Source organism: Sinocyclocheilus anshuiensis, unplaced genomic scaffold (assembly GCF_001515605.1).
Source record: "Sinocyclocheilus anshuiensis isolate Anshui unplaced genomic scaffold, SAMN03320099.WGS_v1.1 scaffold274, whole genome shotgun sequence".
NCBI lineage: Eukaryota > Metazoa > Chordata > Actinopteri > Cypriniformes > Cyprinidae > Sinocyclocheilus > Sinocyclocheilus anshuiensis.
In genome coordinates, this window is record NW_015547698.1 from 29,843 (window position 1) to 44,827 (window position 14,985).

Consider the following 14,985-nt stretch of genomic DNA (forward strand, 5'->3'; position numbering starts at 1 on the left):
ATAATAATAATAATAATAATAATAATAATAGCTATTATTATTATTATTATTTTAATTTATAGGCTAAATAAAAGAGTGCATTTAAGACAGTAAAATGTTTGTCATAAAATAATTCATGAATGCTTTTTTTTTAATGATTTTTAAATAACCTTTTACAGTTTTGGAGCTGTGTTTGTGTACTATTCATTCTTAACATATTTCATTCATTCATTCACAGACTTATTTAGGAGATTTTATTACTAAGCTTTTTCCCCCAGAGTTAGATGCATGCTTCACTGTTAAAGTTATTATTAAATAACTAGGCCTATTATTACGGTGACGCATTGCTGCCACACACATATAATTTTTTTCCACTCAATTAGCCTATGTCCTAATAACGAGATTTATGTCGTTTTAACGACATCTTTTCTCATTAAAACAACATCTTTTCTCGTAATGAGATGTTTTCTCGTTAAAACGACATCTTTTCTCGTAATAAGGAGATGTTTTCTCGTTAAAACGACATATTTTCTCATAATAATGTCGTTTTCTCGTTAAAACGACATCTTTTCTCGTTTTAACGACATCTTTTCACGTTAAAACGACATCTTTTCTCGTAATAACGAGATGTTTTCTCGTTAAAACAACATCTTTTCTCGTTAAAACTACTCGTTATTACGAGAAAAGATGTCGTTTTAATGAGAAAAGATGTTCTTAAAACGAGAAAAGATGTCGTTTTAACGAGAAAACATCTTATTACGAGAAAAGATGTAGTTTTAACGAGAAAACATCTCATTATTACGAGAAAAGATGTCGTTTTAACGAGAAAAGATGTCGTTAAAACGAGAAAAGACGATCTTTTCTCGTTTTAACGACATCTTTTCTTGTTAAAACGACATCTTTTCTCGTTATTAACATCTCGTTATTACCACATAATTGAGTGGAAAAAAAATATGTGTGTGGCAGCAATGCGTCACCGTATATTATAACATTGCATTCAGTTAGAGAGCAAAGGAATGACAACATAACCGGTACATTATTAGGTTTGTATTGCTTTTTACCTTCTTCTCTCGAAACTCTATCGTTTTATTTTTTATTTTTTATAAAATTCAGGAAATTTTCTATTCTTCTTTTTAGCGTTTATTTTAGGCTATAAACCACAGGCGGAGGTGTTTTATCCTATTGGTGATTAATATAAAATAAACGCTAAAAAGAAGACTATTTTGTGAGTGCGGATCATGGTCTCATAGGCTACTATGAAAAATAATGTTTAATAAACACAATACTATGCATCCCGCACCGTGGTTGAATCTGCCGGTGGGGGCGGGGCCACAAATCTATGAGTTTACAAACCCGAGGGAACGGATTGCGAAAGCGTGCGCACGGATTATGAATTTGTGGGTACGGATTCAAAAACCGAAGGTACGGTTTACAAAATCTGAGCGCACGGATTGGAAATTTGTGGGTACGGTTTATTAATCCGTGGGCACGATTTGTTAAACCGAGGGAACAGTTTAAGAATTTGTGAGTACGGTTTATAAACTGAGGGGACGGATTGCAAAACCGTCACCACGGATTGTTTTTTTTTCTCCTACAGGTGACTTCCCGGGCTCCATAGTTTTAAGTTTATCAAACATAAACCTTGTTGTTTTTAAAGTAATATTTACCAATTTCTTCTTATAAGCCACACATTTATTTATTTTTTTTTCAAAATGCACTCAATCTGTATTTAAATAGTTCTAAATTTTTCTACAATAGTGTAATGACATAGTAACAGGCGTCTCAAAACAAAACATTTATTCACTTTGTTACAACAGTGCAACAATGCAAAATACAGAGTATCATTAACACTACTGGTTTAGGGACCAGTTCTCACTATTAACTAGTTGCTTTTTAGCATGCATATTACTAGCATATCGACTGTTTATTTGTACTTATAAAGCACATATTAATGCATTATTCTGCATTACCATATTCTAGATCCCATCTGAGAGTACAAGCTGCAGTCACAGTTAGAATTATGAGAGGGTCCTTGAAACATTTTCTCCGCTGTAAGGGGTCCCTGGCCCCAAAAAGTTTGAGAACCTCTGGTCTAGGCATAAAATAGCTCTGTGTGACAATCAGGTCTAAATGTAAGTGATTACCCACAGAAATTCTCTCCCTCTATGATCTCTGTTCAAATTCTGATTCACACGCAAAGTTTGTTTGCATTCAAACGGACGTGTGGCACTCACTGAAAATATGGAGGTAAGGGAGGAGTCGAAACTGCACTTCAAACTCATTGGCTCTCGCGTGTATCGTACTTAAATTTACAATCTAAAGAACTGAGATATATTATTACACTACTTTTATTTTTCATACAATATATTACACAAATGCACATCTTTTCTTGGATTGTAAAGTCTGTGTCCATCGTTACCAAAGAAACCGTTTCCTGTGTCACATATGTAGGCGGCTGAAGTGCTTTGGTTTGACTCAAAGAATATAAATAGAGCAGAAGAAAACCACAAGCTGGAGAGCATCTCACGTTGACGATCTTTAGCCCACTTAAACACTGCAAACACAAACCACTGAGACTTTTACATGCAAGTCTATTCAGCCTAGTAAAACTACTCGGTTTAAGACTAGCCTATTTTCCTGAAATTACATTACCGTTATTTAAAATACTAATTTAAACATTCAAAAACAATTAATGCCATGAGGGAGCTAGTTGAGTCTTGTGCTCTTGTCCTTACTGAAGCATCGCTGAGAGACTCTTCATGCTTCTGGAAACTGAACGAAACCTAAAATATTCCAGAATCTGTGGTGGAATCTGAGAATAAACAAGATGTGCAGAATTCAAAGAAACACAAGATCTTAAGCGCAGGAATGAATAAACGGCAGTGACTTATGTGTTGAAAGACAAATACAACATTAATACTGATGCAAATAGAGAGAAAGGCTGTCCCCTTTGTGTATTTGGGTTTGGTTTGATTGTCTTTTGAGAAAAAATGACAATTTCTTTGTCGTTCTCATCAGCAGATCTGCACACATGTTCCACTTCAGTCTGTTTCTGTTCAGTCTCATGTGGCCTCACTGTGGGTTTCCTGAAAAAGTCTGTTTAATCTTCACATTCAAACTGAACTGAGACCCTGAACCTGTCTGTTGTTTTCTGTGGTTTTGAGCTTGACGGAAAAATGACATGTTCATCACACTAAAAGACCTCCAGCATTCATGAGAAACTTTTTGTGAGATATTCACAATAAATAAATAAAAATATTCAACATTCGAACAGTGAATGTTTAAACTGAAATAAGACTACTGATGATTGTACAATAATAAATAAGAAACTCATTTTAAATTATTCAAATTACGAACAGTCAGACGAAATGACCTGATTCCCTGAATATTTAAATCAGTCCTGACAGTGATGCAAGTGAAAATAACATTTGTATTATTTGCAGAAATTATATCTCACTCTCTTTTATGATGATAATCAGATTATTATGGTTTTATGGTGCATTTTAAAACAAACTTCGGGATGATCGTGTTAATTTAACCTAGAAACATTGATTTCTAGAATCAATCATCAATCTATGATTTTATTTGATGTCGTGCAATTTCACATTTCAGATATAAAATATAAAACACCACCCTGAAATTCATCTTAATCTAACACACGTTTGTAGAATAATCAGGAAACAATGGCAGTGGGAAATTTATAGTATATCTTTTGTTGATTAATGTTTCTATTCCTTGTTTTCAACACAACACTTAGCAACACTAAGTGCAAATAACGATAGATTCTATTTACACTGTGTTAAAATAGCAGTATTTTCTTTGCAATAAGTGTAAATAGTAGTTAGAAGTTATTTATACTTAGTGCAAATAGTGGCAGATATCTGCACCTCACTACTGTAGTACATTATAAAACAGTGTGCAATAACATATTGAGTGTAAATGATCATATTTATTACAATTATTAAATAGAAGGCCTTCCTACATCTACCCCTAACACTACCCAATAAACTCTTTGTTATTAAATACCAATGAGGCACTTAATTTACACTTTTAGAATATTTATTTAATGTTTATTGCTGTAGCAAAATAAATAAATAATTGCATCATTGCTGGGTGGAGTAACTGTAAATAGCCTCTGCCAACAAGGTGGGCAATTTTCACTTAGTGTGAATAGATACTCCACTCATCACAACTAATGTAACGCATGCTTTGTGACCTGTATAAGTTAGTTGAGTGTCATGCGGTGACTGACTGCAGCGTAATCAGAGTTAATCTCAATCTTACTGAATCTGACTGTAGCGTCACTGAGAGACTCTTCATGCTTCTGGAAACTGACAGCAGCGTACAGGAGCTCATCAGAGGGGATTGTGGGTAACTGTCAGCAGCAGAATCACACACACACTAATAATGAAGATCACGGAGAAATCTGAGAATAAAACACACATAATGTTAAAGATGGGATACACATGAATGAAATATTAACACACAAATACTACATTTTATGATGTTAATTTTCGGCCCTTTTCTATCCAACATTATTGGTTATAAAAACATTTTACAAAACAAGTACGAGTAATAACAAAGAGAAGCTCCAAAAAAAAAGTAGAAAACAGTATTCAACGATATTTTTACTCCAAAAACTGATTGTATTATTGGTATTTTGTTTCTATTTGAATATTTGAAGTCTTGAGAGTGAAGCAAATATATTGATTAAATTAAGTTATTGTACCCTTGCTAACATTTAAATGCACTTTAGTGGTGACGTGAGCTCCACACCAGTATATCCCAGAATCCTCTTCTCTCAGATCAGTGATGTTCACAGTAAAGACTCCAGTAGATGCTTCCTCACTGAAAGAGAATCGATCATCTCTGATCGTCTCCAATGAAACTCCATCCTTCACACACATGGAGGCTTCATGTGCTTTGCAGAAGCTTTTCTGATCTTCATCATGATGTTTGCACTGGATTGACACGTCGTCTCCTTCATACTTAGTCAAGTTCAGCTCTGGAAATGTTTACAGACACAAGAACATCAATTCACAGCCATGGTTTCACATATTCAGATGCAGAAACCTTCCTCACCCTCGTTCATGATGACGATCAGATGAGTGTAAAGATAATTGAAGTCTGTTTCTAATGTCACTGCACACCAGTATTTCCCAGCATCCTCTGCTGTCAGTCCAGTGATGGTCCCAGTGAAGACACGTGCAGTGACGTTATCATTCAGAGTCAATCTACGAGTCTTGCTCTCTTTCTCTTCTCTCACAGTCTCACTGAGAGTATTTCTGTCTCTAGTGGAGCACTTCCCCTTACAGAGAGACTTTGGCTTTGATTTATAGATTGAATCATAAGGGCAGATGATCTCAGCAGATTCTCCTTCATGTCTCACTACTGGAGGCACTTTAAATAAAGAACAAGTAAATTACAACATTAATGTGCTTATAATATATTTATCTATTTGGTTTATAATGTAAACAATCATACTTTAACTGCTCATGTTCCTGCTCCTAAATAATATCACATCTAATCAACTCTGCTGCAAATTTCAGAAACGTTTAAACAAGATTTGATTGAGTTTGTCCTACTCACTCATAATGTGTAGATGAACAGTGTTAATAATGGAGTAACTGTATGAGTCTCTGTTGATCCAAACTCCACATAAATAAACTCCTGCATCATCTGGTGTCACAGCAGTGATTCTCACACTGAAGATGTGTTTATGTTCATCATCAGAAATACTGAATCTTTCTTTCTTCTTCCATCTGCCGTAAATCATCTCAATGGAGTATTTTCCTTCTTTGAATATGATCTTGGGATCATTAATATGATTCTGTGAATATTCACAGCTGAAATTGGCAGCTTCTCCAATATTCACCATCACTCTCTTTGAGACTTTACAACACGAATCTGCCATTTACATAACAAAGAAATATATGTTACTTTTAAACGGGCTTTAAAAATGATCAGGAATTTTACTACACAGACTTTGATCTTAAAATGACTGACCTTCTTCCACATGTAAAGTCATATCTATACCCCACTTGTAAAGAACACCAATCCAGTATTCTCCAGCATCGTGTTCCTTCAAATCTCTGATGTAGATCGTGAGGTTTCCCTCATTATTTTGAAACAATGTGAATTTTCCAACACTGATCCATTTGTCATGCTTCGTATTATTCATTATATTTGTCCACTCAGGTAATTTATTCATGCATTTAACATTTGCACGGAACCAAAGTTTCCCAGAATCGACAAGAAGACTTCCTCCAGAATATCCCGTGACGCTAAAGCATCTCACTGCAGCTGTCAATCAGATTGATACTGTGATCAGAAAGCTGATGAACAGAAAACAGCATCATTACTGCAGTGATGAAAGAGAAAAGCTCTGACCTGAGATCAGGTAGAAAGTGAGGAAGATGAGGAGGATCTTCATTGTGAGTTGAGTTCAGTCTTCTTTATGCTGAATGATCTCTGTGTGAATCTCTCTGTCTCTACATCTGTCTGCTTTAGTTACTTCCTCTTTATTCAGCTCTTTATCAGTAATGAGCAGCTTTACTGGCTCCTCCCACCATCACCACTGACTGAACATCACATTAATCACACTGAAAGAGCGCCACCTAGTGCAGTTACACTGTCTGATACTGAGTCATTTAGCAGTGTTGCTTGAGTTTGTAAATATATTCAGAAGCCCAGCAGGGTGACCTTTAGTTACACCATTGCTGTCAAACTCGAACTATACAAATCGTCCATATGCTTTGTGCTTTGTAACTGCAAATCTTCAGAAGACATAAAACAGGTCTAAGCTGAATTGATTACTCACATAACATCTTCTCCTCTGTGCTCTGTGCAAATTTCGATACACCCGTGAACTTTATTCACATTTAAACGGACGTGTATATAGAGAAACGGGAGGAGGTGAAAATAAACCTCATCGCATGGATTGTTGACGTGCAATACTTCAATATTTAGTTTTTAAATTAAGAATTGACTATGTGTGATGAGATACACAGGGTCACAAATATGACTCGTTATTAGTCCCACTATTAGTGAGGAAATTTTATAAGGTGTTTTAATCACACAGAGTTCAATGCCAAAGGAAAACAATGCTCCAAGGATGGCTACAGGATGCAAAGGGGCTCGATCGATTGGACTTTTAAAAACTTAAAAAGCAGACACTTTATAATGCACCCTAAATTATGACTGCAGTTTGTGGAACTTAATAGCAAAACCAGTTTTGAGCATTTCCTGTGTGGGATTACACATTTAAGAATCTGTTTTTAATCTTGATCTTACATTCTGACATAACATCGATGAAATTCTAAGGTGATCTGCATTGTATTGGATCTTTAATGTGAACACATGGCACCTGTTTACTGATTAGATTCACTATAGTTTCCAGTGAGGGGGTTCTGCTGGTCTCTGATGTTCCTACTAAGAGTCAAACTACATGTGAATGTTTACATGTCTCTAGTTCTCCTGACCAGGTGCTGCTTAAAACATTTGGAGATAATATTATCCATATCTGACCTGAATTAAGTATTTAATTTGAACCGAATAAAACATTTTTAAGGAAGAACTGAGATATCACAGAAACATTTTCTTTTTTTCATATATTACACCAATTCACAGCATTGTTTTATGGAGTGGAAAATGTGTGTCTATGGAAACCAGTTTTCTGTTCCTATCACATCTGCAGGTGGCCGAAGGTCTTCTTGGTTTGACCCCAATAATTTAAGTGCAAGAGCGAAATCATTTCATATTTGTTCATCTTCAGCACACTAGACAAAACCCTGCAAACACAAAGCATTGGGACCTTTACAAGCCAGTCTCTTTAACGTAGCAAGGCAGATTCTTAATCATCAAAAGCCCCATTCAACACTTACAGTAGATGCAGGATGAAATATCTTCTGCTCACAATGTTCTGCTTGCGTCTCAGTCTCGTGTGTCTCACTGTGGGTTTCCTGAAGAAGTCTGTTTAATCTTCACAATCAAATTAAACTGAGACCCTGAACCTTCATATGTTTTCTGTGGCTTTGAATTGGAAAGAAAAATGTGCTGCAGTATATTTAAACAAACATAAAAAAATAATAATAATGGCAAATAAACACAGCTGTGAATGAATGAAAAGTGAAGCATAGTTATGAAGGTGCTCTAATGTTGCTGTTATGATTACAGCCACAACAACTAATCATTAAGATCATTAATATTATTTAATAATGCAAAATTGCCCTGTAAAGTGCGTGCTGTTGAGACACGTTTTACCCAGTGCATATCTAATCTCTTCTGCAACCAAGAAAATCTTTTTAACAGTGAGACTGACTTTACTGACTGACATTAATCACACTGAAAGAGCGCCACCTAGTGGAGTTACAGTGTCTGATACTCAGAACTCATACAGGTTTCATGCTTTCTATACAAGGACAAATGACACTCATGTAAATTGATCTGCATTATTTAAATCTTCCACTAGAACATGAACATGTAAGTTCACTGAGATTCACTAGATACAAGGCACTCTTGGAAACGGCAAAATGCATCTCATTCTTGGAGGTTTTTTTTTTTTTTTTTTTTTTCCAGTTATAAGAAGCAACACCTTTTCAGGAGCAAACAGACTTGTATTTGTTTGGATACTTTGGGGGTGAAGGGAACATCATCGATAAAAAAAACAATAAAAAACAAAACAAAACAATGGGATTTCAGCACCACGGACAGCATCTGTCAAATGTCAGCACCAATGAGGACAGTTTAACGAGAGTGAAATGCTGAGACTTGGGTATATCTTCTTTCTTTCTTTTATCTCTGACTTCGATGATAAAAACATCTTTATGAACAATAATTATCAAATACTAGGCTAAAGCTTTACTCCTCCAGATTCACTGTTTATTTTCGAACATACAAGAGGCATGTAAATGAATGACATTTACAACTCAATAATAACAGAATAAGAAAATAAGAAAATCTGTTCTATTTTCACTAAGTTTATTTTAATTCAACTAATAATGCAATGTTAAGTCACATAAATGTAACAATTTATATTTACCACTAGATAGGGCCAAATGTTTCTGTAAGACGGCTGGTTGTGCCTTTACTGTAGATGCAGCAAAACTATAATAAGATTACTTGCATATAAGTCAGTAAGTGAAAAATGTAATGGTGAACCAGAAATCACAAACACTAAATACACAGAAAGAGACTCACTGACCACGGTTTACAAGAACAAACTTAAAAACATGAAAATATAAAACTTTGTTTTTACAGTCTGTATCAAGTTGTTCTCACTGAATCTTTTCATAGAAAAGATCAATATCTGTACTGTCTGTCCTTATAGTATTCCAGAAACAATTTCACAAAATAACAGTGTTTAACAGTGAATGGACTCACTGATCACGATGAGCTGAATTTTAGTGGTCAGCGAGATGAAAGTCAAGTATGTGTCCATTTCCTGTTCCTATATATCACACCTGCAGGTTATTGAAGGGCATCTTGGTTTGACCAAAATAACTTAAATGCAAGAGCGAAAGAAAATCACAAGGCAGCATGCTGATGATCTTTATCACACTGACCACAGTGTTTTACAACCCTGCAAACACAAGCAAGTCTCATTAATAACCTAGTAAAAATATCGTATTACAGTAAACCCGGAGATGCTTGTTTACATGACATTAACATAAAATTGCTAAATTTAACAATACAAATGTAAAGTATTTTACAGACATTCTGTGATTTGTGGACATGCTGTTTTTTTTTTATTATAAAAGTAAAACTATCAAATCACACATGGATAATTTGTTGCTCATAAACATTTTTCAATTTTTTCCTCAGTAAATGTTGAATGTAAATAACTGAATGAGCAGGTCTTAGTCTTTATTGTCTTCTGTTCACAATAAATGCTCATCTTCTGTCTCTCTGTGTTCATGTGTCTCGCTGTGGGTTTCCTGAATAAAGCTGTTTAACCTTCACAATCAAACTAAACTGAGACCCTGTCAAACTGTTTTCTGTGGCTTTGAGCTGGACAGAAAAACAGCCTGTTCATCACACACGCACACGCGCACACACACACACACACGCACACACACACACACACACACACACACACACATAACTGCTCATATATGCCTACAGCAATATTACTGACGCACCAACATGCACACCTGTGCATCACATGCTTGATTACACTTACAATCTTCCTCTCTCTCTCTCTCTCTCTCTCTCTCTCTCTCTCTCACACACACACAACTCATAAAAAAATAATTTTATGACTAAATCATATTAAGATGTCATTTCCAAGTCTTCAAATATGACAATAATGGCAAATCATAAAAAAAAAAAAAAGCTAATTAATACAGTCAATAAATTAAATTACCTGATTGTTGGTAGTTTATATGTCAATATTTAAATCTGTCCTGAACATGATATTAAATAAAATTCATGAAATTATATAATTCAAATTTCAGACTTTTTCCTTTGCTTAAACTATGAATCTTTCTCACAATCTTTCATGATAACAATCAGATCATTATGTTCTTATACTGTATTTCTGGGATCTGGTATTTCAAACTAGAGTCACTCCCTATGCACTGCTGTTAATGCTATCAATGTGTCTTCCTTTATAATCTCTGTGTAACTATTTTGTATGTACAAACCTAAAGCAGGACAAATAGCGTAGCATATAGCATATTCAAAGCGATGAAAACAAGCCATTTTAACAGTTCTGAACAGAGTACAATGATGATTCTCAAACTTCATGTGTCTCATCATAAAGGTCTGTTTAAGAGCTGCTACTTAAGAGCCTTAGCTGTACGTGTTAAAAGCTGCTGTGTCTATATGTGGAGTGGAAACTTTACAGTATCTTCTAGAAGTGTTACTCAGGGGTTTATTTCCTGTTTTCATCACACCCTCACATAAACTGACATGACAAACTATTTTAAACATGCGAAAGAAGCAACATGAGCAGCAGCGGAAACTTTAAAGTGTCTCATGATTCACAAACTGAACTGAACGACCCTCATCAAACCAAACAACTGCTCAACACTGAATTATGGATTACAAGCAGATTTTATCAATAAACTGTGAATGTAAAAAAAAAAAAAAATCTGTTTTGTAAAATACTGGTGTTAAGTGAATTAGTTGAGTGTCATGCGGTGACTGACTGCAGCGTAATCAGAGTTAATCTCAATCTTACTGAATCTGACTGTAGCATCACTGAGAGACTCTTCATGCTTCTGGAAACTGACAGCAGCGTACAGGAGCTCATCAGAGGGGATTGTGGGCCATTCGTCATGATTCTTCATTTGAGCTGATCCAGGATCTGAGAGAGAATCACGTCTGCTGTCTGCACATGACGACTGAATGCAGATAAAATAGAGAGAAAATGCACATTAAAAGAATGGCAGTTAGTGGGGGAAGGTTTTGAGGAGACTGAGGTGTAAATTAAAATTGATCATTAGCTGTGACAAAACAATACCACACTTGTAATTATCACAAAAACTGTGATGAACACACTACGAAACATGGATAAAGACATAATAACTGACAATACTTTATAATAATAATAACTTATTTTATAGCGTCTTTAAAGCAGCTTCTCAAGACACTTGCAGCCAGTAGACCAGCTTGTGAGGAGCGTAAGTGACGCTTGGGTGTATCTAGAGTTGACCGGAAGCCAGAGCAAGGACTAGAATTGGAGTAATGTGTTCATTACACTGTCACTCACCATTGTATTTTTCTCTCTCTTTCTCTTTCTCTTGTCTGATGTCGAGATTCTTCCTGATGAACCCCAACACAAAATGAATCAATCAGAAAGTGAAAGACAAACTCTATCAACATTAAATGTCAGCAGCATCTGAAACAGAAACTCATTGAGTGAGTGAGATTTACTGAAGCAGCTCAGAGACACTCAAACTATTTAATTAAACGATTCAAGAGATAAATAATGAAACCAAGTGTCACCTCGTCTCTTGTGTCTTAATTTGCACACAGTCAGAGTGAATCCACCGATCAGCAGCAGAATCACACACACACTAATAATGATGATCACGGAGAAATCTGAGAATAAAACACAAACACACAGTCCAGAGATGAATGATATAATATCTACACAATTATTAAAATGTATGATGCTCATACTCTTTTCTATTCCAACATAAATGTATGTTATAAACATTTTATATACATTAAATATGTATAGAACTCAGTTTGTAATGTTTGATGACCCATGATCTCTGTCATTAAGGGACTAGTTACTAGGCACTTTTAACAAAAAAAAAACATGAACATTTAACACGCACAATTTGTGTTATTGAATGTACTCTATCTATTCAAATGAAATCATCTGAATGGACTCACTGATGATGTTGAGCTGAATTTTAGTGTTCAGGGAGATGAAAGTCAGATATGTGTCTCTGGTTTCTGCTCCACACCAGTAAACTCCAGCATCTCTCACACTCACATTACTGATGCTCACTCTAACAACTCTCTCTTCATTTCTCTCAGATGAAGGATTCATTTCTGTCACTTTAGATGAGCTGATGGTTTGGCAGATGTGATTATCATCCTCTTTGCAGAAATTAACTTCATGTTTCTCTGGGATCTGGCAGGTGATATTGATTTCTCCAACAAGATACACAGATTCAGTCTCACTCTTTGGATATTCAGCATCTATAAATGACAAAAATTACATAAAAATCAGAACAAATAATTTACATACAAAATAAAATATCTGAGTTTGCTCACCGTGTCTGATGTGCAGCTGAAGTTCAGTGAAGCTCTCAGTATAGTCAGATACTTTCACTCCACACCTGTATGTTCCTGCATCTGCAGCTTTCAGCTCTCTAAAAAACACCATCAAGACTCCTGCTCTGGTGTCGTCATATAAAGAAACATCTCCATTCTCCATCCATTCATCCTGAACTCCTGCATTCTTCTTCTCTGAACATCCGTCTGATTCTTTACAGATGTATTTTGGGTTGGTTTTGTATTGAGGATGTTCACACTTGATCATCAAACCACCTCCTGAGGAGCCGCTCACTCTAGACACGCCCACTTTAGCTGTCAATCACAAATATTACTTCTAATCAATTTTACAGGAAACACAGAATGTAGACACTTTTATACTGGATTTGAGTTTGTTCTACTTTACACTGACATTTAATCATTTAGCAGATGTTTTTATTCAAAGCAACTTACAAATAAGAACAAGCAATTAACCAACAGGTCAGCAACATGTTTTATATTTATGTTCTTAGTGCTGTGATAAATCCAGTCAGTATAGTATCTACTTACTAATAATATGTAGATGAACAGTGTTAATAATGGAGTAACTGTACGATTGTCTGTTGATCCAAACTCCACATAAATAAACTCCTCCATCATCTGGTGTCACAGCAGTGATTCTCACACTGAAGATGTGTTTATGTTCGTCATCAGAAATACTGAATCTTTCTTTCTTCTTCCATCTGCTGTAAATCATCTCAATGGAGGCTTTGTCTTCTTTGAATATCATTTTCACATCATTAATATGATTCTGTGAATATTCACAGCTGAAATAGGCAGTTTCTCCAATATTCAATGTCACTTTCTCTGACACTTCACAACATGAATCTGTCATTCCCAAAATAAATATATAGATTTACAAAATTTTGAAATGATCAACAATTTTACTACATAAAGAATTTTAAAATGGCTGACCTTCTTCCACATTCAAAGTCATATCAATCAACCACTGGCCTTCAACCTCAATCCTGTAAGTTCCAGCATCTTGTGTGTTTAGTTCTCTGATGTAGATCATGAGCTTTCCATAATTATTGGAAAATAAAGTGAATCTTCCTCCATTAATCCACCGTTCATGCTTCCTAGGGGTTATTATTGTTTCACTATGGTGCTTTCTCATGTATTTAGCGTAGTTTTTGTGCCAAGGCTTCCATGATCTAACAAGAAGACTTCCTCCAGAATATCCCGTGACGCTAAAGCATCTCACTGCAGCTGTCAATCAGATTGATACTGTGATCAGAAAGCTGATGAACAGAAAACAGCATCATTACTGCAGTGATGAAAGAGAAAAGCTCTGACCTGAGATCAGGTAGAAAGTGAGGAAGATGAGGAGGATCTTCATTGTGAGTTGAGTTCAGTCTTCTTTATGCTGAATGATCTCTGTGTGAATCTCTCTGTCTCTACATCTGTCTGCTTTAGTTACTTCCTCTTTATTCAGCTCTTTATCAGTAATGAGCAGCTTTACTGGCTCCTCCCACCATCACCACTGACTGAACATTCTTTTAATTGTGATGATTTTGGCTCACATTTAACAAATAAATGATGAAATAAATGAACTTTTCCATGACATTCTAATTTATTGAGATACACCTGTATATAAGGACAAATGACACTGAAGTGAATTGATCAGCAACATATAAATCTTCAACTAGAGGGCGAGAGTAAACTGAATATGTAAGTTCATTGACCTCATCTAGAGCCCTACCAGGAACACCTTAAAATTAAAAGTGCATCTGATTTTTTATTTTTTTTTAGATACTTTTATCAGTTGTAAGAAACATTAAACACTTTTTAGGAGCAAACAGACTAGATCTTACTGACATTTAATTTGATTTATTTATTTTTTGATACTTAATGCTTAAAAAATATATCATATATTGAAATGGATTCAGCACCACAGACAGCAGCTGTCAATCAGACTTCAGACCGACGACAGATCAACAAAACAAACACAAAAAGTAAATTGATGGAACTTGAGTTTGTCTGTTTTCTTAATGTGCGTGAACAACGGCTCCATGTAATCATCATATTAATTATTAGCCTCAGACCATTAGCCTAAAGTTCCATACCTCCATTCTTTCTTTTTAAACATACAGGAGGTGTGTAAAATTTTACAATTCATCAAACCAGAACGACAAAAAAGTTTTCTATCAATTACTATTAAACCACATAATGCTAATTTTAATGAAACCAAGAAATGTAAAGTTTAGTGATTACATTACAGTTTACCTCACATTA

The 14,985-nt window shown here is 35.2% G+C and overlaps 1 protein-coding gene across 1 annotated transcript; it reads right to left on the minus strand.

Moving 5' to 3' along the window:
- Positions 1-4,694: 4,694 nt before the first annotated feature.
- On the minus strand, positions 4,695-14,178 carry LOC107703666 (polymeric immunoglobulin receptor-like). Its single transcript, XM_016506391.1, has 7 exons — positions 14,019-14,178; positions 13,666-13,949; positions 13,261-13,578; positions 12,712-13,026; positions 12,325-12,636; positions 5,062-5,379; positions 4,695-4,984 (listed from the first exon to the last, which is right to left on the minus strand). Exons 1-7 carry the CDS (start codon positions 14,087-14,089, stop codon positions 4,695-4,697), a joined length of 1,908 nt encoding a protein of 635 aa, XP_016361877.1. The 5' UTR covers positions 14,090-14,178.
- Positions 14,179-14,985: the final 807 nt, after the last annotated feature.